We start from the raw sequence: 25,017 nt of genomic DNA, 5'->3' as shown, positions 1-25,017 counted from the left end.
CCCAAAATTTCAGTATTCCTATTCCCTGCCCTCCATTTCTAGCATCATTGTGTATCTGAATTCCTGGTTCTGGTTTGATTATAGGTACATTATTGTTCGGTGCGCCATTTTGGAGCTGTTTCGGCCCTCCATTTACGTTTTCTGTTGTTATGTCCTTTCTGATAGTCATTCTGACTTTCTGGCTTTAAGCAACACTGGCCTTTTAAGTACTCTTGGGACTATAAATGGCCCCTGTGTGTGAGGCACACAGAATTTCAGAGTTAAAAGGGACCCCAGTAATCATCTATATGATCTATACCTGTATAGAAATCCCCTTTCCAGAATCTTGACAAGTGTTCATTCAGTCTTTGCGCAATAATCATTGAAGAATCACTTTTTCCTGAAGCAGTTGATAATTCATTCACCAGCTAAGGTAGTTAGCCATATCACTTTGGGACAGCTTTGTAAGGATGTGTTTTCTTATAATAAGCTAAAAATCTCCCCCTGTGCTTTCCACTCTGGTTCCTGGCTCTGCCCCAACCCGGCAGAATAATCTAATCCCTTTCCACGTGTTAGCTCTTTAAATACTTAAAGACTGTTTATCTCCCCCACCCACCCAATTTTCCAGGTCTTCTTTTCTCCAGCTTAATTATGCTTAATTCCTGTCCCAAGTTGCTTGCTATCCTTTCAACATATGCCAGTTTTGTCATACTACTACTATTATTACTACCACCAGCATTTATATAGTACTTTTAAGGTTTGTAAAGTGCTTTATAAATATCCTGTTTTATCCACACAACAATTTGGGAGGTAGGTGATATTATTATCCCCAATTTTTAGACGAGGGAACTGACGTAGACAGAAATTAAGCAGCTTGTCCAGGCTCACACAGCTAGTAAGTGTCTGGGGTTGGATTTGAACTCAGGTCTTCTTGATTCCAAGTATAACATTCACCAAGTATAACACTGCATCACCCAGCTGCTTTCTTGAATAATCCTCTTGACCATTAATTCTTTAACAACTGTGAAAACATCAGGATAATTCTCCCAGTGCCTCTAATAGAGCCTTTAATAACTTTCATTTTAATTTTACTATGACTTCTTCTATACTCTTACACACACAATCTTACTTCATTCTCATAGTAACCCTGTGAGTTCTACAGGCCAAAAATTAATTATATGATGGACCTGAGGCACAGAGATATTCAGTCACTTTCTGAGGTTCCACATAACTGTGTTGAAGCAAGCTGGTGATTGAGCTAGAAATGGAACTCAGATTTTCTGATAACCTAGACCAGTACCTCTCTACTTTACCATACCATACTATGCTACCATTTGCAATAAGCTTTCAACAAAAAAGCTTATCTAAGGCTATATAAAATTCAACGACCATGGTAGTTTCACTAGTCTCTTCTAATCAATGAGCTACTCCAAACAAATATGATAGCCAATTTTGACATCACCAGCTAACAATTGCCCATATTATGACCTTTTCACTCCGTGCACAAGGCCCATTAGCTGTTTATTTAATCTAGCCACTTTTGGTTATGGCAAAGATAAATTGGATCCAGAGTATGGATTCTGTTTTAATTTTCTTCAAAATAAGTAATTATTTTAATTTCCATGGAATGGAAATTAGAATTTTGAATTAATTTTGCTTAGGGCTTTTTATAATATGTTGCCCCTATTCTGTCTGTACAGTAGAGTATGTTTTTAGTGTTATTTCCCTTCTTCATAAGTAATGAAGATATCTTTGGAACAAACTATAGCATTTTAGAAGAGAATCAGGACGGTTAAAATGAATGTCTCAATGTTTTGGTGGCAGTGATAAGAAATTTAAGAAATATAGTATCTGAACTCAGGAAAGGTAATTCTCATAATCCAGGAAAGAGATACATCTTTAACCAGAAATACTGACAATAAAAAGGAGAGCAATGATTAGGTATAGGATGTATACTGAAAGAATCAACAAAAATAGTATAAAAATGAGTTAAATCACCCAGCAACATCCTAGTTTAGGTTGAAAGGTCTTTGTTGTAAATTCAACTAAAAAGCAGAGAGTAGAATATATAGTTTAGAATGTCCTAAAGCACTAAAGGACTAAACCTTTAGGAATAATTAGAACATAGTCATAGTGGTGTGATTTGGAGGCAATTAACAAGGCTCCTTTGCCCTTAAATATCTCCTCTGAACAATTTACTAGTGCTGCAATTCCTCTTTAGGTTTACAAGTGGTAAATTCCCATAGGAGAGATTAGAATCAGTGAATGTCACAGCAAAATTCTTTATCAGGTTTTTGAGAGCAAGACTATTGAGAGAATGGAAATTTTGATCATGGAGGGAGGGAAGGAATGTGGGAGCTTAAATATAAGTAGGGTATTTAAGCAGATAGAAGGTGGAGGTAGAAAAGTAGAAAGATGGAGCAGAGAAGACAGAGCTAGAAATTGAAGAAAACAGCACTGTATTTTAGTTATGTCTAGGTGCTGCTATATACCTGTAATACTTCTCCCGATTCTCCTGTCTTAATTTATATAAGTAATGTTCTTCATAATCCTGAAGACTAGAGTGCTCCATATGTTTTCTTTATGACTTATTGTTAGGCTTCAGTTTCTATATTAAATCACTTCTGGGATTGGTTCTTTTTGACATTCTGGCTGTTTTAAAATCTTATGGATTTTGTAACTTCTTCCATTGTAGTGTTTATTACTCATGGCCCATGACTTGGTCTTATGGTTCTAAGATTATAGATTATTTTCATGTATATACAGTATTTTGTTTGATTTGAAAGCTAATAGGATGTCACTGAAGGTTTTGGTCAGAGGCATGCGATAGGAGTAAACTTGTATATTAGGGAACATTATTTTAGCAGTTTTGTGGATGGATTAGAGAAGAGAAGCAGGAACTAGGGTTGCTGAACTTGGATTCAAGAAAAGAGTTATAAGGGGTCAGTATACTAAGTCTTCTAAGTGTTTGAAGGGTATTTGTGTGAAGAGGTATTAGAACTATTAAATATGGTCCCAGAGGGCAAAACTAGGATCAGTGGTTTAGAAGCTGCAAAGAAGTAAATTTGATTTTGGTGTAAGGAAAAATGTTTTATCACTTAGAACTATTCAAAGGTGAAATGGATGGTCTTAGAACATAATAGGTTTCCCCTTATTGGAGGTCTTTGAGCAAAGGCTGGGTGACCATTTGTTGAGAATGTTTGAGATGGGCTGCGGTTTCAGATATGGTTTGAATTTGATGTCTCTATACATGGAGTTTCTCAGTGGTACAGTAATTTGTAGATTAGAAATACTAAGATAAGCCAGTGTAATGAAGTCTTGTTTTGAGGGGTTTTTTTTAATGATAGTGTGAAGTATCTGAACAATATCTAATTCAGAGTACTAGAGGGAAGATCTGGAGAAAAGTTACAAGGTGAAACTAGGTGTGTAGGTCTCCTTAGATAATTGGATTTAATTTCACCCTTGAATTCTGTGGGCTGTTTTTTCTGCTAAGTAAGTTAAACCATACCCTCTCAGGTTGGACCAGATGTCCAACAACAAACTGTTCTCATCCACCCCATTTACTGGGGAAGTCTTCCCATGCATGGTTGAGGTAGACAGACACCTAACTCCACTATGGGTTTGGGACCTGTCAGTTACCTTCAACCTGGTTTAGCCTGTCTGCAGAGATGGTTTTCCCAGGGTATGGCTGCTGCACATGGCTACAGTTTCCTGGAGTCACACGTGAAGAATGGACAGAGAGAGAAGGTATACACCAAGGGTGGCTGAGCAGTCGTGAAAAGACTTGGCAAGCCCTCACACCAGAAGTGCTAGTCCTCCCTGAACACCCTTGTAAATCCCAGACCAGATAGCCTACACCCCGGGGAAGTACTTGGAGTCAGTAGCAGGGGAAAATGGGGTGAGTGGATTTCATTTTCGTCCTATTTCATGCCTCCCAATTAGTTAGTTAACCACAGTAGTTTAGTCAGGAGAGCTACTAATAGAAGAGAAAGTGTTGTGGAAATTTTCTATAAGGGTATTAGGAAATTAATTTTCAAGGGACATGAAGGGAGACAAGATAGTAATTCAATTCAGCAAGCATTTTGTAAGCACCTATGACAATGGAAAAAGGACCTGAATGAGATCAGTTATATCTATAGAAGGTGACAAAACTATGTGCATCTTTAGACATAAAGTCTCCAGGTTTTCTGAAAGAGGAAAAGAAACCAAAGGCATGAAAAAAAGAAAAAAACTTCGACCCTGTTAATATCAGTATCATCTACCACCAATCAATATGCCTAGTTTCCCATCTATAACATTTTTATGAGAATCATCTACAACAGCCCTTCTCAAAGTGTTGTCGTTGGACTCCTGGGGGATTCCTGAGACCCTTTCAAAGAGTCCTCAAGATCAAAACTTTTCATAATAAAACAAACTTTTTGCCTCTTAAAATATTTCTTCCTTTTCCAAGTACATATCTTTGTGAGACCAGATTTTCTTCATATGTATTAACCAGGACAACATATTGGAACAGATTGTATTTAGAAGCAAATATGAGAATTCAGCTATCTTTTATGAATAAACTAGATATTAAAGGGATTTGCAGAAATAAGTAAAACAATGCCATTCTTCTGACTCACTTTTTGTTTTGGAAAAATAGCATTATTTCTCATAACTTTATTTTGGAAAAACAATTTATTTTTATTAAAATGTTATTTAATATATAATAGGTTTATTTTTAAATAGACTATTTTTAAAAATTAGATTTTTGTCTATAATACAGTAAATACTAGTAGATGTAAACAAAAGCTTTTTGGGGTCCTGAGTAATTTTTTAATGTAAAGGGATTCTGAGATCAAAAAGTTTGAGAACTGCTATTCTCCATAAACATAAAGAACATTATTGATGGTATTCAAAGGAAACAGACAAGTGATATTCCGTAGTACACAAAATCCTTAGCACTACACAGTTGTTTGACAGATCTCCAGAATAGAAGAAAGATTTCACTCTGTTTATTGTTTGTCAGCTATGTAAAAGTACTCTAAAAACGATAGCAGGATTCAAAAAGATCTTGACAGATTAGAACATTGGGCTGACCCTAACAGATGAAGAGGAACAAATCATCTTCACCAGTACAGAATAAAGGAGTCATAGTTAAATAGGAGTTTGAAAAAGACCTGGGAGTTTGAATAGACTACAAATTTAATTTGAATTGACAGTGAGAACAATCAAAAATGATAATGCCACCTTGGATGGAATTAAAAGTCATAGATTCTAGAAATAAGAAGGTAATTCTACTTGAAGTATTACATTTAGGTTGGACATCACAGATTTTAAAGGACATTGACTAGCTGGATCTAGAAATGGGTAGCCAGGAAGACTTTTGACTTAAATCACAGGAAGATCAGCAGAAGAAACTGAGAATATATAGCCTAGAGAAGATTCAGGTGTGGTTATGAACTGTGTTCAAGTATTTCAACAAGGATTAGACTTGTTCTTTTTAACCCTAGAAAGCAGAACCAGGAGCAATAGGTAAAAGTTTCAAAGAGGCAAATTCGGGTTTGATGTCAGGAAAAATGTCCTAATAGTTCAAGCTATCCATAGGTAGAGTAAGTTGTCTTGGGAGATGGTGGGTTCCTCCTCACTTATAAGTCTTCAAGCAGACCTGGATGGCCACTTGTAATATGGATTTCTTTTCTGTAATAGCTTAGAAGGGATGGTCCCTGAAGTCCCTCCCAACACAAAAATTGTGTGATTCTATGGTTCTCCATGTCTTCTTCCTTGTCAGCAGATGTTGGCATATGAGCAGTAATTATTTTCATGATGGTCTTTTTTAAGTGTTTATCATCAATGTTGGAATTTAAGATAAGGAAACATTCCACAACCTGTTTCTTATTGACTTTGGATGTACAACTATCAACTCCATCAATTCCTTTTTTGCCTTTTCAGTTTGTCTTCCTGTGAGCCATCTTTCCATTTAACTGTAGCTTCTTTTTGGAAGTTAGAATGTCAGGTTTGATGTGATTTAAGTCCTTGAATACTCTGTTAACTTGTTCACTGGAAAAGGATCTTATATTTGGAGCACCAGCAACTAAGTTATTATTTATAGATAGTCTAAATTTTGTGCTTCCTTGTACCTCTGCTCTCTTTTTTGTCACTTCTCCATAGCTGCTTTTGAATTAGAATTGTGCCTCACTGGTCTGAAGATCATTTTTTTCCCCATTGTTTTGTGAGTTGCCAAGAATTCATTACCAAATGACTGACTAAGCAGCCTAGTGATAAGCATGTTCTGAGCTAAGCTGGTGTTCAGATAGCTGATAGTCCATGCCTGGGCTGGTATTCAGATACTTTCCAGCCTAGCAGACATTCCACACAGCTTGCACTCTGCTGGCATAATCTTTGACAATCCAGGGTCCCCTCATTACCAACATGAGGCATTAGCATGTGCATTTCTGAAGTTTCCTATCGATAAAGTATATTCTTAATCACAAACATCAATTTATATCATTTTATTTAGAATGAGAACTGGGAATATACCATTAAGCCTTTTCTGAGTTTTCAGTTGAATAAATCAGTATTCTAATTTTCTATTTTAATTTTATTTACTTTAAAATTTATTGATACAAGACACTAGTGCAGGGGTGGGGAACCTGTAGCCTCGAGGCCACATGTGGCCCTGTAGGTCCTCAACTGCAACCCTTTGACTGAATCCAGACTTCAGAGAACAAATTGTTCTGTGAATAAGTTCCACTTTTGCACTAGTACCTTCCCTCTGTTGATTATCTCCAATTTATCCTGTATATAGCTTATTTGTATATATGTTTATGTATCATCTCCACCACTAGATTGCTGTTTCTCCAGAGTTTAGCACAATACCTGGTACATAAATGTTTATTAACATAAACACATTAACAAAAACACATATATTGTATCAGTGATAAACACTCATACAATGTATATTCCCTGAAAATACTATTAGGCTATTAATGCTGAGAGAAAGGAGGGATATGTCTTTTATTTAAAATTTTTTTTATTGATATATTTCATTTTTATATCACTTTGATCTCCAAATATCCCTTCCATCCTTTTGCAGAGTTGTTTTTTTTTTTTTTGTAACAATATAAAAAAGGAGGGAGAAGGCAATTCAACCCAAGCAATATAACCTTTAACTTTGATTGTATGATATTGGCTTTTTTCTAAATAAATTCTGATGAATAGCTTTTGTTTCTATATTACCTACATTATCCAGTATATCCTTCCCAGAGAGCCATCTCTCATGACAAAGAATAAAAAAGAGAAGAAAAAAATAGTTCAGTAAAATCAACCAAATATGTAAGAAAATCTGATGTTACATGGTTGTAACCCACTACCTACCTCTGCAAAGAAGGTGAGGAGAGGTACCTCCTCATGGTTGTCTGCCATGTTTGAGAAGAATTTTGTTGCCTTTCCATTTTGATCTCATTTATACTGACTTATTTTGACTTTATGCTCATTTTTGTACTATAATTTGTTCAGTATTTCACAAATTATTGGATGGTGTTTTGTTTCCAGCTTTTTGTTATTACAAGTAATGCTCTATTAACATTTTTGTGCATCTAATATACGTGATGTCTTAGTGGAATTTCTGGATGAAAAGGTATGAATAATTTAGAAACTTTTCCTGTTGTATTTAATTTTTTAAATGTTCTATTCATTCTTTTTGCACAATTCATTTTCCAGTACTGTCCCCCTACCACCACATTCTTTCTGATAACAAAAAAAAACAAATGCAGCTCCAAAAAACTGTCAAGCAAAACCAAGTGACACCAAAAGCTAAATTTTTAAGGATTTATACTAGTTATTCTTGTTAGTGAAAATCTTTATACCAAATGAATTGGGTACCCTGTACTACTTTTATATGAAATATAGGTTTTCTGTATGTGATACTATTAAAGAATTTGAATCTGTTCTATGCACAAAATATGATAAACAAAAATTTATTTATTAAAAATTATCTTCAGTTTAAGAATGGTAGCAGAAAACCTTAAATAGCAAAGAAATTTTGTGGATTACTTTTTAAGTGCATATAGTACAACCTAAAGGAAGCATTATAGGTATTGCTTTCAAGTGTATGGAGTTTGCAGGGAGCACTAGCACTTCTGGTGTGAGGGCTTGCCAAGTCTTTTCACGACTGCTCAGCCACCTTTGGTGTATACCTTCTCTCTCTGTCCGTTCTTCACGTGTGACTCCAGGAAACTGTAGCCATGTGCAGCAGCCATACCCTGGGAAAACCATCTCTGCAGACAGGCTAAACCAAGTTGAAGGTAACTGACAGGCCCCAAACCCATAGTGGAGTTAGGTGTCTGTCTACCCCAACCATGCATGGGAAGACTCCCCAGTAATGGGGTGGATGAGAACAGTTTGTTCTAACAGCCATGAAGGCAGCTGAAGCAGGCACTGTGGAGCACTTTAAAGCTTGGTCAGGCATCAAAGACACAAAGGTCATCCACTGAATCCCAGACCATTGCCAGTCATCTTGCCACTGGAGTCTGATGACTCTGGGAGAGTAAGGCTGACAACTTTGTGCAGCTCTGCCTCCCTTAAATCCAATTCACTCTCGAGTCAAGATCCCACAATGTCACTGGTCATCTTCAGAAACAAAGTATGAACAATGACACAGTTTAAAGTAGCTATTAAAGGTAATGATCCAGTAAATAGAATAGTATCTTAGTCTCCCTAGGAAAGATCTCCTACGCCAGTCTTCCACTCAGTATAGGAGTCCTTTACTAACTTCTTTTATGCATGATCTTGGCCTCTCTGTGTTTGAATTCTTATGGTGACAGCTTATGTACTGATTTCAGGTGTTCAGTCATTTTCAGTCATGTCTGACTCTTCATGAATTTTGGAGTTTTCTTGGCAAAGATACTGGAATGGTTTGCCATTTCCATCTCCAGCTCATTTTGCAGATGAGGAAACTGAGGCAAGCAGAGAGAAGTGACTTTTCCAGCATCACACATCTTCTGAGGTCAGATGTGCACTCAGGAATGAGTCTTCCTACTCCAAACCTGGCATTCTGTCCACTGTGCCACCTCCCTGCCCCTATTTATGGATAAGCATTGTATGTAATTAGTATGAAATTGAGGCATCTAAGATTGGATATCTCATAGACATCTCATAGGCATGATCAATATTTAGACATCCATATGTCCAGAACAGAATTCATCATCTTTACCCTACAACCCAAACCTAAGTTTTTACCTGTTTCTGTTGAGAACACCACCATTCTCACATTTATCTAGATTTGCAACTTTGTTGTCATCCTGACTCCTCATTCCCACGCATACAATCAGTACCTTATCTTGTCATTTCTTTCCTGATTACTGTTTCCTTTCTCTACTCACTACCCATTATCCTAGTTCAGACTCTTATCACTTCTTCCCAGACTGTGGCAATGGTCTCCTGATTGGTATCCCTATTCATATCTTTCCACATTCCAATTCATTCTCGTACAGGTGCCAGAATTATTTTCTCAAAGCACAGGTCTGACCATGTCACTCTCATGCTAAATAAACTTCAGTGGCTCCCTGTTATCATTAGAATCAGATATAAACTCCTCTGCTTCTTTGTCTTGTTAAATTGGCCTCCTTGTTGTTCCTCTTAAACGGCACATCATCTCCTTTCTTCATGCTTTCCCATGTATGGAATTCACTCCCTCCTCATTGTCACATAGTGGAATTTCTAGCTTTCTTCAAAGCTTAGCTCAAATGCCACTTTCTAAAGGAAGCCTTTCTTGATCCCCTTAGCAATTGGTGTCTACCTCGTAAAATTAGCTAAATGTCTATTTTGTGTGAATGTGTTTGCATGTATGTGTATACATATACATATTAGTTTGTATGTATGTTTTTGTACCCCCCCAGTGCCTAATCCTGTCCTGCATATTTGCAGGAGCTTTGTTTAATTGAATTTTATGAATATAGATCATTCATATGTGTTCAGATATACATCTTGTTGACTATTGCTGATCTGCTAACACTTTCAAATACTACCAAAATAATGTTTTATGTTTTCCATTTGACTTGTTATCTTTATTTTAAATGACCACAGTCACACATATTTTCAGTTTATCTCTTATTTCTAAGTTAATTGTTTCTTTTTTCCCTTTCATTTTCCTGCCTGCCTTCTTTCTGTGATATTAATGTAAATCCTCCTGCCCTTTGTCCTGTGGACTTTAAAACACTTCCTTGAGGTTTCTAGTACATATTTCTCTCTAGTGTCCACTATCTTAGATGATCAAGAACCATTACATTTAAAATGTGGTTGGGCCATGGGGGGTCGGGGAGAGGAAGAAAGCTCTTAGTTTATTATCAAAGTTGAGTACTTGTATTAAATAACTTGATATATCCAGAATTAGCAGATTGAGCCAGAGCTGGAAGAGATCTTTGATATCACCTGTGTTCTTATGGTTCTGTATAACTAATAAATGAAGCAATAAATTTCAGTTTCAGCTAGTGTGCTAGATATAGAACAGGCTGGGTATTTGGAAACAGAGATAGCCTAGCCTTGTATTCTTTTCTTTACTCCTTTTAAAAATTAAGTTCTGGGTTCATTGTTGGCATTTGATACCCTTTTAAGTGGTGAACACTTGGCCTGAGTAAATGGAATTCAGGAAAGTTTTTGTATATTTATGTCATCTCTGTAGATACTTTACAGTATTATTTTACTTTTCCTTTCCATATAAGATTAAAGAAGAGTTCTAAAAATTTAAATAGTTGCCAAACAATATATTAGCAACTGATATGTGTATGTTCTAAATGACTTTGATAAGTGGTTTCCTGCTATTTTTATATAGAGAATGTAATCATTAATACCATAAACATTGATAAATTAGAAAGGAGCCTTTTTTCTAAAGTAATATTCCTCATTTTTTTGTTTTGTTTTTATAGTCCTGTTTTCAGTGTATGAAATGCTTTAGAAAGGAATAAGAATCATGACACTCCCCTCCCCCCCCCACAAAGGCCACTTTTGCTGAGAAGTTAAGTGTGTTTCCTGTCATTCCTTCAATGAAAAACAGGAAGCTAATACTGGAAAAGAATTTGGAACTGTGAATTGTTTTGCTTTTTGCTTTTAAAAGTCATGCCCATTTAGCATTAGAATGATAGGAATTCTGAACTGGCATGAAGTGTCTTTATAAATTTATTCTTCTATCATTTGACAAAATGATGTGACAATTATTTGGTTAGAAACTTAAATTTAAAAAGATCTTGATATTTACTATGTTTCATATTTGTGCATGTGTTGAATGATTTATTCAAGGCTATGTAATCATGCTACATGTCATGACCAGTTAAATAGAACAGATTGTTATTTTGGGCTTAAGCCTACAGATTTAATATCCAAACTCATCTTTGAAATATTTTGGTAACTTGGAATAATAAGCTGCTTGTTGCTTTAATCTTAGGGATTGAAACTTGGTTCTGTCCCTTCATCAAGAGATACGATGTTACATTGATTTCTTTCAGTGGTAGAAGATTTGTATATATTTTGGATTTACTATATTTAACACTACTTTAAAGTGAAAAAAAGCCTAGAATTCTTTTTCTTAAGGTTTTCTGCATATCAGTAATAATTCATGTCATTCTTGATTTGAAAATGATACTTTTTTGGTCAGTGGATTATTATTTAGTTAGGCAGTGTTTGAAAGGCAACGTGGCAGAGTACACAGATGGGGTTCTTAACTTGAAGTCTGTAAATTTAATTTTTTAAAGATTTGATACATAAATATAATAGGTTTTCTTTTTAATCATACATATTTAAAAGTATTGTTCTGAGAAAGGGTCCATAGACTTCTCAAGACTGCCAAAGGGATCCATGTTTCAAAATAGTTAAGAACTTTTTAAACTAGCAGGTTGTCCATAGAAGTGTAAAAACCTGGGTTCCCTCCCAGTGGATCTATATTAGGAGTTGTTAATAAGCTTTTTGTGTAAAGGATCACTTTGCCAGTCTGGTGAAAATTGTGGACTCCTCAGAATATAATGTTATAAATAATTAAACAAAATGCTGAATTTCAGTTAGAGGTTAATCAGAATATTCATTTTTTTTCTTCTCCAAGTTTGTCTTATCCAAGTTTATGGAATCTCTGAAATGAACACCAGGTTAAGAACTCCTGCTGTAGACTATAGACTGCAGATGAGCTATAAAGTTGCAACTACAGAGGGAGTTTCCATGAGAATTTCCTAACAGGTTAAAATATATATACATATTATATATATTTCCTCTAACTACCCTAATACTGAAAAAGGTCTCATGAGTTACAAATAATATGTTTCCATGTAGGAATGTAAACAGTTCAACTTTAATGAGTTCCTTAAGGCTTCTCTTTCCTGTTTACCTTTTCATGTTTCTCTTGATTCTTGTATTTGAAGGTCAAATTTTCTATTCAACTCTGGTCTTTTCAACAAGAATGCTTGGAAGTCCTCTATTTCATTGAAATTCCATTTTTTCCTGTGAAGTATTATACTCAGTTTTGCTGTGTAGGTGATTCTTGGTTTTAATCCTATCTCCTTTGACATCTGGAGTATCCTTTTCCAAGCCCTTTGATCCCTTAGTGTAGAAGCTGCTAAATCCTGTGTTATCCTGATTGTATTTCCACTATACTTGAATTGTTTCTTTCTGCCTACTTGTAATATTTTCTCCTTGACCTGGGAATTTGGCTACAATATTCCTAGGAATTTTCCTTTTGGGACATCTTTCAGGAGGTGATCAGTGAATTCTTTCCATTTCTATTTTACCCTCTGGTTCTAGAATATCAGGGTAGTAGTCTTCCTTGATAATTTCTTGGAAGATGATGTCTAGGCTCTTTTTTTGATCATGTTTTTCAGGTACTCCAAAAAGTTTTAGATTATCTCTCCTGGATCTATTTTCCAAGTCAATTGTTTTTTCCAATGAGATATTTCATATTGTCTTCTATTTTTTCATTCTTTTGGTTTTGTTTTATAATTTCTTGGTTTCTCATAAAGTCTTTAGCTTCCATCTGCTCTATCTAATTTTTAAAGAACTATTTTCTTCAGGGAGCTTTTGAACTTCCTTTTCCATTGGACCTCTTTTTCCATTTGGAAAAAATAGGTGGTCTATTTTTAAAGGTGTTATTTTCTTAAGCATTTTTTGAGGGTCTCCTTTAGCAAGCTGTTGACTTGTTTTTCATGATTTTCTTGCACCACTCTTATTTCTCTTCCCAATTTTTCCTCCAGCTCTCTTACTTGATTTTTAAAATCCTTTTTGAGCTCTTCCATGGCCTGAGACCATTGCATACTTATTTTGGAGGTTTTGGATGTAGAAGTCTTGACTTTGATGTTTTCCTCTGATAGTATGCTTTATTCTTCCTCATCCAAAAGGATGGAAGAAAATACCTGTTCACCAAGAAAGTAGCCTTCTATAGTCTTATTTTTTTCCCTTTTTTGGGCATTTTCCCAGCCAATTACTTGACTTTTGAGTCCTTTGTTAAGTGGAGGGTATACTTTAGGGACCTGTAAGTTCTCAGTTCCTCCAAGGTGGCACCATCAAGGGAGAGGAGTTTACTCCTCTCCTGGCCTGTGCTCTGGTCTGCAAGCAGGATTCCCTCTCCAGAGCCTCCACTAGCTCCACAATGCCAGCGTTCTTTCTCACCCTAGGACTGCTCCTCAGGACTGAGTCCCAGATCAGCTGCTTGATTCCCCCAGGATCTTTAGGCCAAGGGCTCCAAAACTGGATGCTGCTGAAGCAGTGGCTCCTGCCGCCTTGGGACCAGACTGGGCTCCCTTCTCACCCATGTGAAAGAGCTTTCTTACTGACCTTTGAAGCTGTCTTTGGCATTTGTGGGTTGAGAAATCTGGGAAGTGCAGCTACTGCCTGTGATTATTCTGGTCCCGTCCCTGCTGTGCTGAATTGCCAAGGCTGTGCTGTGCTCTGTTCTAAGCCCAGTGCGATTGGCCATTCCTGTTGGCCTTCCAGGCTGTCTTTGGGCTAGAAATCTCTTTTTCACTCTGTCGTTTTGTGTCTTCTGCTGCTCTAGAATTTGTTTAGAGTCATTTTTTACAAGTATTTTATGGGCTATGGAGGTAGAGCTAGAGCAGGTCCATCCTTCTACTCTGCCATCTTGGCTCTGCCCCCCCGCTAGTAGGTTATTTCTACAAAAAAGTGCTATTGCAAATATTTTGGTCAACATGAGATAGCCTTAATTTTGTTACTGACTTCCTTGGAATATTCCTAGTAGTGGAATCTTAGTAGTGGGTCAGTTACAGATATTTTAGTGAGTTTATTCACATAATTCCAAATTGCTTTCCCAAATTGTTAGACCAGTTTGTCTACCAAATGTTGTCCACCAACAATGCATTAATATACCCATCCTTGCACAACCTCTGTAACACTACTTATATATGCATACATATATATGTATGTATATATGTAGAGAGAGATATGAAACATCAAAGTTCTTCTGATTTGCCTTTTTTTAATTTTACTAGTGATTCAGAGTTGTCTTTCATAGAGTTGCTAATCATTTACACTTCTTTTGAAAACTTCATCAGAATGGTGTCTTTCAAACACTGAAATTAATGATTAGCAAATGTGAAGATATAATTCAGGAAAATAATAGAGAACTTTATTAAGGTGAGAGGGAAAAAGTATTTTTACTCTATAATTAATAAAATTTATCTCTTTCAGACAGCAAATGGCTACATCTTATTTTTCCATATTGCATCAGCAAGAGGAGAAAAATACCTTTATGAGCCTATATATCCCAAGTAAGTTTTTGGTTTTTATATTTTATTCTTGATTTATGTATTATACCCTTGAAAAAGCATTACATTTTGTAAATTTAAAAATAGATTCAAACAAGGATAGGCTGTCTTGAATATATATGAAATTCCTTTGCCAGGGGACCATGCAAATTATTTTGTTAGTCCTGTCATTTGTGCATATATGTGCAATGAAATAGAGGTTAAAGTAAGGTAGCTAATAGCTGAGTCTTGGAAATATTTTAAATAGTACAGAGATTGTTAATGTTATGATATATCTTGTGCTTTCATTTTTTTCCAGTAAAGTTTAAACAAAAACCTGTTGACTATTGAATTAAGAGAGAATAGAATACTCTGTAATATTTACCAGAAATCAGTGTGCTGAATATAATTTTCATTTAATTTTACACATACACTGTAACTTCTGATATTTTAATGTTTTATAATTTTTGTCCTTTTTGGAAATTAGTGACCAGTTGCTTAAATTTTACCTCTTTGTGAATCTTAATTGAAATTAATTGGCTCTCCTTAGTTATGTTTATCAGAACACTTGTATTTAATTTTTTATGATTACTCCTATCCTGTTTTCTGGGTGAGAAATTGGCAAACATTTTCTGCTCTTTGTTGGAGGTGGAGTGTGAGGTGAGGGTAGCTTGACTTAGGGGATAGAGGAATGGCCTAATTAGAGAACCCAGAAAGACCTGGATTCAACTGCTGTGTCTACACATACTTGCTGTTGGGCAAGTTGCATGACCTTTCATTGTGGCCTCCCTCTCCCAATTCTTTAAATATGTAAATTGCATTACAATTGCATGTCTGCTTTGATTGTGGGAGTTTCCTCCTTGTAAACTCTTTATATTTATAGAATCACCAGTCTGCCTTCTCCTTTCTGCACCTTTATCCCATCAGTATAATAAAACTCAGATACATATAAGCTATATTATTTCAAACCTAGTTTGCAGAAGAGAAGTTGTGATACCTAAAAAATACGTTAAACTGTGTTTTCTAGCTTTTCTTACCATACGTTGTTTTTTATTTTGTAATCATTGGGAAATATTTTCTAATACTTTATTTCAGTCACTAAACAATTTTTGTTTTTAGAAACTAATGGGGAAAATTGACTAAGCATGAAAGGGGGGTTATATTAAGAAAATTTAGAAAATTTCACTTGTAAGCTATACTTAGTTGGATGTGATGATTATTAGTCCAGAACAGTTTGTTAATATTAGCAAATTATGTCAGTGGAACCAAATCCTGCCACCTATTTTTCTATAGCCCAGGAGCTAAAAATGTTTCACATTTTAAAATACAGTTAAAATTTAGTTTAAAATGTAAAAACCATGCTGTTAATAATCCTTTATTTTAAATATTTAAAAAACTATTCTTAGTATGAGGACCATACAAAAAAGACCAAACAGACATGTGGCAGGAATTTGGTCTACAGGGTGTAGTTGTGGATCCCTGATCTATAACAAAGATTATTAGTGACTAGATTAGTCATTATAATATAGATTAAGGTAAAAAATGAAGTAGAAAAGAAAATAAAACAAAATGGTGAATTGTAAAGAAACTTTTTATATATTTTATATATTATATTATATATTTTTATATATTTATTTTATATAAAGATGTGGCCTATTTACACTATAAGTTGCAGTTTTACTGCTTTTATGATAGAACCCTTTTCTGAAACTCCAGGCCAACTTTGTGCCTCTTTTTACGGCTGCCTGTAGAATATGTTGTTATTGTTCATTCATTTCAGTCATGTCCGACTCTTCATAACCCAATTTGGGATTTTCCTGGCAAAGATACTGGAGTGGTTTGCCATTTCCTTCTCCAGCTCATTTTACAGATGAGGAAACTGAGGCACACAGGTTAAGTGACTTGTCCAAGGTCACACAGCTAGTAAGTATCTGAGGCCAGATTTGAACTCAGGAAGAGGAGTCTTCTGATTCCAGGCCCGACACTTTATCCACTTAGCTGCCCACTTGTAGAATGTGTAGTATTTTGTTAATTATAAATGGAAATACTAAAGTTAGGAGAAGTGATAGACTGTGAGTGTGTGTTGACATTGGACTCTCTGTAGTTGGTGTTGAAATATGGAAGTTACAGGAGAATATCTTAGGATACAATTTAGAGGAGAGTTTACTAATTCAGTTTAACAAACATTTGTTCAACAGGTATGCCATGCAAAGGCACTATGATAGACACTTGGAATATAAAGACAAAAACATGAAATATTTCCTATTCTCACAGACTTTACATTCTACTTGGGATAAATCATGTGTACTGACAAGGAACACAAAACAACTTGAGGAAGGAGAGGAGAGCACTAACAACTGGAGGAAACAAGAAAAGATCAAAAATCCCATAGGAAATGGTAGCTTAGTGGCCCCTTAAGAGAAGTGAAAGATTCTGAGGCATGGTGAGGAGCCTGTGTGCAAACACAGAGAGGTAGAGGCTAGAATATGAACTTCAGGCACCAGCTGACAGGTCTGGTAGCAAGATGTTTATAATTAGAGTTATCCCACAGTGGAATGAACTGTGTTTTAAAAAGTTGAGGCCACTACTTTGAGGTTATTAACAGTATACTGTTACTAAGTGGAGTCTAAGTGATCACTTGCCAAAGATGTTATAGAGGGGTTTTGTGTTTAATTTAGAGGTTGCAAATAGGATTATTGAAGACCTTTATGGTTATATTCAGTAAAAGGTGCCTAGATTTAGTATCTAGGACTTAGATTTACACCTGAAAGGGAACTTAGAGGTCATTAAATCCTACCTCCTTACTTATTTTTCAAATGAGGAAACTGAGACTGAAAGAAATTAATGACTTGGCCACGATCACACAGCTATTATCTGAGGAAAGATCAGAAGTTAAGTCTTCCTGACCCCAGGTCCAGTGCTGTTATCCTTCTCGTTACCTATTATATGAATGAACATTATGCTGTCAGTCAGCAATGTTAATAAATCATAGAACTTTGGAGCTAGAACTCAGAAGGAACCTGAGAGATTATCAAGACCAACACCCCCATTTTTTATAGGTGAGAAAAATGAAATTGAAAGAGGTTGTGACTTCCTTACAGATTGTTTTACATTGTTTAAAGCTCCTCAGCTTTATCAAAGACCATCTTTTCTAAACCAGGCTGAATAAAATGTGTATCTGCTCTGCTGGCAACAAAAAGAAGAAAAGTAATTCTGTCTGGGCTTTATGTCAGGGTTTAGACAAATAAGGAAACAAATTAATTGATTTGGGCCATGGACCGCTCAGCTGTCATTGTGACTCCCATGTATTGCTTTGAGTCTTGTTGAGGAAAAAAAAGCCAAGGCAGAAAAAGAAGGAAAAGTAGAAGTTGGCTTATAACTTTGAAAAATGGCGGGGACAGCATCATTTGTGGAATGACTTCACAAATTGTCATAGATGAGTGTAATAGAGTATTATTACTGTTGTAATAAGAAATGGTAGATATGAATGTAGGGAAACATGGAAATAGATTGCATGAGCTGATGCACAGTGAAGTAGGCAGAGCCAAGAAAACAACATACACATTGACTACAACAGTGTAAATTGAAAGAATACAATAAAAAACATAAAAACTAAATGCCACAAAAGTGTAATGACTCACCTTGGCCCCAAAGAAGAGATATAAAAAGATACCTCCTTCTTACTGCTTTGCCGGGAATGGGGCACAGTGATACATGGGTGTGAAATATTACATATATTGTCAGGTTATTGGGGGATTTTTTGAACATATCAATCAGTTTTGCTTTTTAAAAAAAAATGTTTATATGGAATACCTTTCTGAGAAAGAGAGAATGATAGAAAGGGACATTTAGTTTATATAAAAAACAAAGAGTTGACAAAAATTTACATTATTTTAAAATAGAGAGGCAGAGTTAAAATATCTCACAAGGAATAGATAGTTCCTCTTTCCCTGACTCACATATGGAACAGTTTTCTCTTGAGCCTCTTTTCTGAATTTTATGAGTATATCAGCTTCTTTTATTCTCTTTAGTTTATCAGATATCCTCTATTGAAAGTTAACACACTTTACCTTAGAAGTACATATCTTTTCCCTGTTATATCACATCTGAAATAACAGATCAGATATCCATACTCATTAATAGTTTCCAACAAAGATATCACTTCAGATATGCTTTTAGTTCTGCCTTGGGTGACTTACATTCTTTCATTACTTTCTCTTGTTCTCCTCTCCAACTCTATAAGGTTTATATTTCTTATATGACATTTGAAAAACCTTTTTAGACCACTGTTTATTAAACACATCCGATAAAAAGGTAGAAAAATAATAGGATATAAAACTAGAAGGCTTTGGAATCATCACTAAAGTGTCTTTTTCTATCAGTTTTTAACAATTATACTCCGTGAACGTTTAGAGTGTTTTTTTTTAAGGAGCTGTGCTATATATAATCCAGAAATAATTTCTATTTAGCTTTAGAATGTATTTTCACATTTATACTTAAATGTATTTCTCTTATCTTAGAATTTACATTAAATATTTAGTCCCTTAACAATAACACATTTGAAAAAAAGTTTTGTATAATTTCCACATTTATATACTGTTAAGGTTTTCCTGTTTTAAAAAATTATTTATTTTTAGTTTCCAATATTCAATTCCATAAGATTTTGAGTTTTAAATTTTCTCCCTCTTCCTTTTCAGCCCCCTCCCCAAGATGACATACAGTCTGATATAGGCTCTGTGTTAAGGTTTTCAAAGCTCTTTTATTACACCATCCTTTTGAAGTAAAGTAGGTAATACAAATATCATCCCTGATTTATAGATGACGAAGTGGAGAAACAGAGAGTTTTGCACACGTTTTTAAGTGTCAGAGTCTGTATTTGAATGCTGGTCTTTTGACTAAAAGATTAATATTCTTTTTACTATATACTATACTGCCCATACTAATCTAAACAGTCAAGTCTCAGCCTATAGCCTATGGTGACATTAGTTTACTGACCAAGTTATAATAAAACATTCTATAGTTAATAATGAAATATTATAATGTGTTCTTATTCCACATGCTTGCTATACATACTTTATACAAAAAAAAAGCATTTTACCACAGAACATGATTTAAGTGTCATTTGTAAGTATGTTGTAAGCACCCTGTCCTTTTATGAGAGGTTTCTTATTAGCTAATTCACTGTGAAAGAGACATAGATTTTGAAAGGAAAGGAAAAGCTAATCTTTTCCTAGTTTTTAAATTTGTTTTTGACCAGTGAACAGCATTTGCCTTTTAATTCTAACTACACTACTCCATGTTAACCACCTATTAGAAAGAAAGAGATAATTTAAATACCAATATCCTTCAATGAAAGGAGTCAACAAGAATTTATTCAGCACCTACTGAACCTCAGACTCTGTAAGAAAGAGCTGGTGATACAAAGAAAGGCAAAAACAATCCATGCTCTCAAGGAGTTTACAGTCTAGTAGGGGAGATAGCATGCAAACAACTACATACAAACAAGATTATGTCAGAGGAAAGGCACTAGCATTAAAGCAGACCAGGAAAGACTTCTTGTAGAAGGTGCTATCTTAGCTGAGAATTAAAGGAGGCCAGGAGACAAAGATGAGAAGAGAGGGCATTCTAAGCTGGTGGGACAGCTGTTGACAATGCATGGAGTGGGGAGGTGGAATGTGTAGTGAAAAGCAAGGAGGTCATTAAGGGCTTTAAAAGACAAACAGAGGAATTTATATTTGCTCCTGGAGGTAATAGGGAGCCATTGAAGTTTTATTGAATAGATGTGAAATGGTTGGGATTGACTGTGGAGTTAGGAAAGATTAGGTTCAAGTTCTGCCTCTGACACATGATAGATGTGTGACCTTTGACGGACAGGCCCTAGGACTCATTTTTAGAAGAGTTGTTGGTCTACTGCTCCAATTAAATCATGTGACTGGACCCCCAAAAATTGTGTTCAGAAATGGAGAAGTAAATTATGAGTCATATAAACGTGTTGGTACAGAATGAACTGGACTTTGAATATTGGAAGATAACACTGATAAAGATAACTGCCAACAATTACAAATCACTTGTGTCAGAAGTAAATATTGCATTCAATTTAGTCACACAGATACATGCAAACTTAATATTCCTGAGAACCTTGACAACAGTGTTAAATTGCAGTAGCACTTAAATTCCAAGTAACCACAAAAATAACTTCTTAAGGATCATGGCAAACTATTTTATTCTTTGTTCGTTTTTCATTAATTGATATTTTTCTGGATATAGAAAAATTTTTTGAGTTAGCAATTTTTGTGTACGTATATTTGTATTAGTGTGTGTACACACACCCACATACACACACATGTGGAATCAAAAGAAACAAAAATAAAGTTAGGGTACAATATGGCAGTAGTTTCAAGGACATCTAGTCTAAAGCTGTTTTGTTTCATTTTTAAAAATAAACTATATGTAAATAAAGACAGGGTGCTTTTTTAAAATCTTGACCTTTGTAATTATATCAGGTTTTGAATTGCTACTGTTGTTTGCTTACTTTCCAATTCATTCAGTATCAGAAACCTTAACTACATTACTATAGTCTCTGTGTTTAAATTGATATAATAATTTAATGAAGTGATTTTAAAGGCTCTTATTGGAATTCTAAATCAGTTTATCAGTGAGCAGAATTATGTATAGAAATATTTCTTGGAGAGTTTACTTTAAGACTCCTGTAAACTCAGTTTCTTTCCGAGAATAGTTATGGCTCGCTTCTTGCCTTCCCCTCTGTGTCATTATACTGTTGGCTGATAGATGTCAAGACTCCCTTCTGCTTGTTGTATGCTCTTCTCAAACCCAAAGAAAAAACTCATAACTATTTTTAATTTTCAAGTAAAATATGTGAATAAGAAAGTTTTAGTCTTCAAAAATTTTGCTGCCACTCCTTCCTACGCTCATGTTTCTTTTAGGGAAATTTGACCAAGGGACAGGGTCAGACATTTTAATAAGATCTGAGCTAAATGTTGTGATCAATTATCTGCCCTTTTTGTGTCCAGCTGATGAAGCAGAAAAAAAATTTAGAAATTTTATGTTCCTGTTTCATAGTACTAAGGCATGTGTTAGAGTAGTTAGGCTTGTGTTTAAAAATAAATACTGTGTCTTTTAAAGGAATTTTTTTGATTTTTTTCCGAGTTTGATTTTTGGCATGAGTGCTTTTGTGAATCTCCATGATTTGTGTACACATAAAGGAGGAGATGAAGAGATTCACTCTCTGAGCAACATATATTCATTAAACGTTTATTAAATGCCTACTTAGTGTGATTTATAATACTAGACACTGGGAGAGAGATAAATATAAATAAGACACCATCTCAAACCTCAAATTTGGAGTCTGTTGGGTGTGTAAAAGGTGATGCCGATAAATAGTGTACTGTTAGAATATGAGAAGAACTTAAAAATCTCTGGCAGAGATGACAATGTGAAAAGTACCAGCTAAAGCTGGTTGTTCTGAGAATCACCTCAAGAATGATAAAGAAAAGTTGCAGATGATACAGGTTCAACAAAACCAAAGAGAAAGATCGCTGAGCTCTTACTTACTTTCCAAGCCCATACCTGGAGATGAGGACCGTATCTTGTGGATTTCTAATGGAGGTTGGAGGTGGAGAGACTGTAGTTTGGCAGAGGATTAGGCCTGGCCAATATGATTTCCCAGTCAGGGACTGCCAGGAAATGGGGAAAGAAACCATGTACTTTCACAGTGGATGAGTTCTGTGCCAGGCCCTAAGCAGTTTCCCAAGCAAGGCACTATAGTAGATGAGATGGGACCAAGCCCAAGCCACTTCACCCAGAATTGTGCCAGGGCAGTAGCATCTGGATTGCAGTAGGGGAATGACCTAATCTTGACATAGTATCATCCCTCTTTGGGCCATAGGCATAGATAGGATTTGGTCCTATCCACTCTATCCAAAATCAGACAAGGGGACAAAATTTATCTCTGGCTCAAAGACCCAATCCAGAAGCTGAGGCAAAAATCATAAGTAAACAGAAAAATTTTGTAAGAGAGTGGGGAACAAAAAACACTATGTGCCTAGAGAATCCAAGAAAAAATATCTCAGAAGAAAATAATCATCATAATTACAAGTAAGATTACAAGCAAATGAATTGATTCACAAGGACTCTAAGAATAGGTGGAAGAGATGGAGAAAGAGCTTGAAAAAAGAGATAAGGAATGAAATTAAGTCACTTGAAGAACTTAGATTAGACCAGGAAGTTTTCATCTTTTTTTGTGTCATGGACTTTTTCTCAGAGTAATGGTTTTAAATGCATAAAAATGAAATAAATAGGATTGTAAAGGAAGCAAATTAAATGAAATACAGTTATCAAAATGTCTTTGAAAAACAAATGTACAAGCCCTTTGGGGGAGGATGGGACATTTTTTTTTGGACTCTTATAAGAATCTTTGAATTAGATAATGGAACGCATTACCCAAGAAGTGGATACTCTGAAAAATAAAATGTTGCAAATGTTTTCCAAAGTTCAATCATTAAATGAGAACTTTAGAATAAAATCAAAATACTGAAAAATTGTAAGAACATGTGAGATAACGTTATCAAAAATAGCCTGGAAAACAGAATGAGGAGACAGTTAAAGAATTAATTGGACTCCATGGATACCAGGACTGGAAAAAAAATCTTGGACACCATATTTTAAATGATTATAAAAGAAAACTGCCTAAAAGTATTGTAACCAAACAACAGAGTGAAGATCGCAAGAAACCATGAATTGATCACACCCAGAAATGTCATAGCCAAAATTCAGAGCTTCCAGGTCAAAGAAAAATACTGCAGGTAGGAAGAAAGTGATGAAGCACCAAGCAACCTCCATCCAGATCACACACACAAAAAAAGAACACATTAGATTAGGACCAATATGTGTTACATTATATACCATGATTAGCTTCAAATAGTTTCAAGACCGAAACAGAATAAGTTATATCAAAAAAACCATTAGAAGATAGATGTTATCTTTCATAACTTTGGCCAAGAGGAGAATTCTTAACTAAATAAGGGATAGAGGTGGTCATCAGGGATAAAATGGTCAGTTTTGATTATACAAAATTAAAAAACTTTTTTTTTGCACATTAAAATTAGAAGTTCAGCCATTAACTAGGGGGGAAAATCTTCATAGCAACTATCCCTGATAAAGTTTGATATCCAAGATAATGTAGATAATAAATATTCATATGTAACAAGAGCCATACTTAATAGAATTGGAAACCAGATGAGTGCTACTCAACCTGGTAATGGCTGGACAAATTCTGATATTTGAATGTAATAGAATATTATTATGCTATAAGAAATGTCGCATCAGGCTTCAGAGGAACTTGGGAAGATTTATATGAACTGGTAGAGAGTAAAATGAGCAGAACCAGGACACTAATTTAAATGATGACCACAGTAATCAAAAGAAAAATAATTTTGAATGACTTCAGAAACATAATCAACCAATCATGATTTTAGCCAAACTGATGATGAAGCAGTCCTCCCATCTCTGGACAGGGAGATGCTGAACCAGAAGTATATAATAAGTCATATTTTCAGACGTGACTGGTGTGTTATGTGTGACTTGACTATATTTATTATTCTGGAGGAGGGCTTCTTGAGTGGGAGGGGGGAGGGGGTAATGGTGAGTTTTCATATGGTGATAAAAATGTACCTCTCTCCGCAAAAAAGAAGCACCAACAAAACCTTTAAAATATATAGAAGGGGAAAACAGTTTCACAAAGGGCAAAAAAAAAAAGGATAATATTCTTTGTAAATTCAGTGTATACTTTAAAAAACTGTAGTAGTAGCAGTTCAACTACAGTACTCTTTTTTTGTAGTTTTTTTTTTTTTTTTGTAAGTCAGTGAAAACTGATTTGGCTGGTATAGCCCTAGCCCCCAAGATGCATGTATGATAGAGTTCAACCTGGAGACTGGACATTGTCCCCCTGCCCAGCAACTTGCTTTCTGTGGCGTAATTGAAAGTTAAGTTTCCTAAGTCCCTTGCCCTTCATTTCTCATTCTTTATTAGGCATCTCATTAAATACCCTGATTTTAGTGGTGCAGACTATCCCTACTGCTTTCCCCATAGACAACAAACAGTTTTCTATTAGTATCTTATTAGCATTTTGTCTAAACTATATAAGTTTGATACCTGAGTGGCTTTGGGGTCTGGGATTTTAGTGTGCCATGTCAACCCCTCTCTCCCGTTGTTAAGTTCCATTATGGGCAGAGGTTCAGTCTCGCCAGCCTTCCATTCCCCTCTAGGCTCTAGATTGAATGTACTTCAACATCATACTTAAAATGCAGTA

General features: G+C 35.3%; 1 protein-coding gene across 6 annotated transcripts in view; it reads left to right on the top strand.

Moving 5' to 3' along the window:
• The window catches only part of RIC1 (RIC1 homolog, RAB6A GEF complex partner 1), a 164,026-nt gene that overhangs the window by 44,855 nt on the left and 94,154 nt on the right, over nt 1-25,017 (top strand). For all 6 annotated transcript variants that reach the window (XM_072597126.1, XM_072597094.1, XM_072597103.1 and 3 more), the window contains one exon: nt 14,635-14,714. In XM_072597126.1, coding sequence (XP_072453227.1) covers nt 14,635-14,714 — 80 coding nt within the window. The remainder of the gene's footprint in view (nt 1-14,634; nt 14,715-25,017) is intronic.

Source organism: Notamacropus eugenii, chromosome 1 (genome assembly GCF_028372415.1).
Source record: "Notamacropus eugenii isolate mMacEug1 chromosome 1, mMacEug1.pri_v2, whole genome shotgun sequence".
NCBI lineage: Eukaryota > Metazoa > Chordata > Mammalia > Diprotodontia > Macropodidae > Notamacropus > Notamacropus eugenii.
This window is presented reverse-complemented; position numbering and strand designations above follow the sequence as displayed.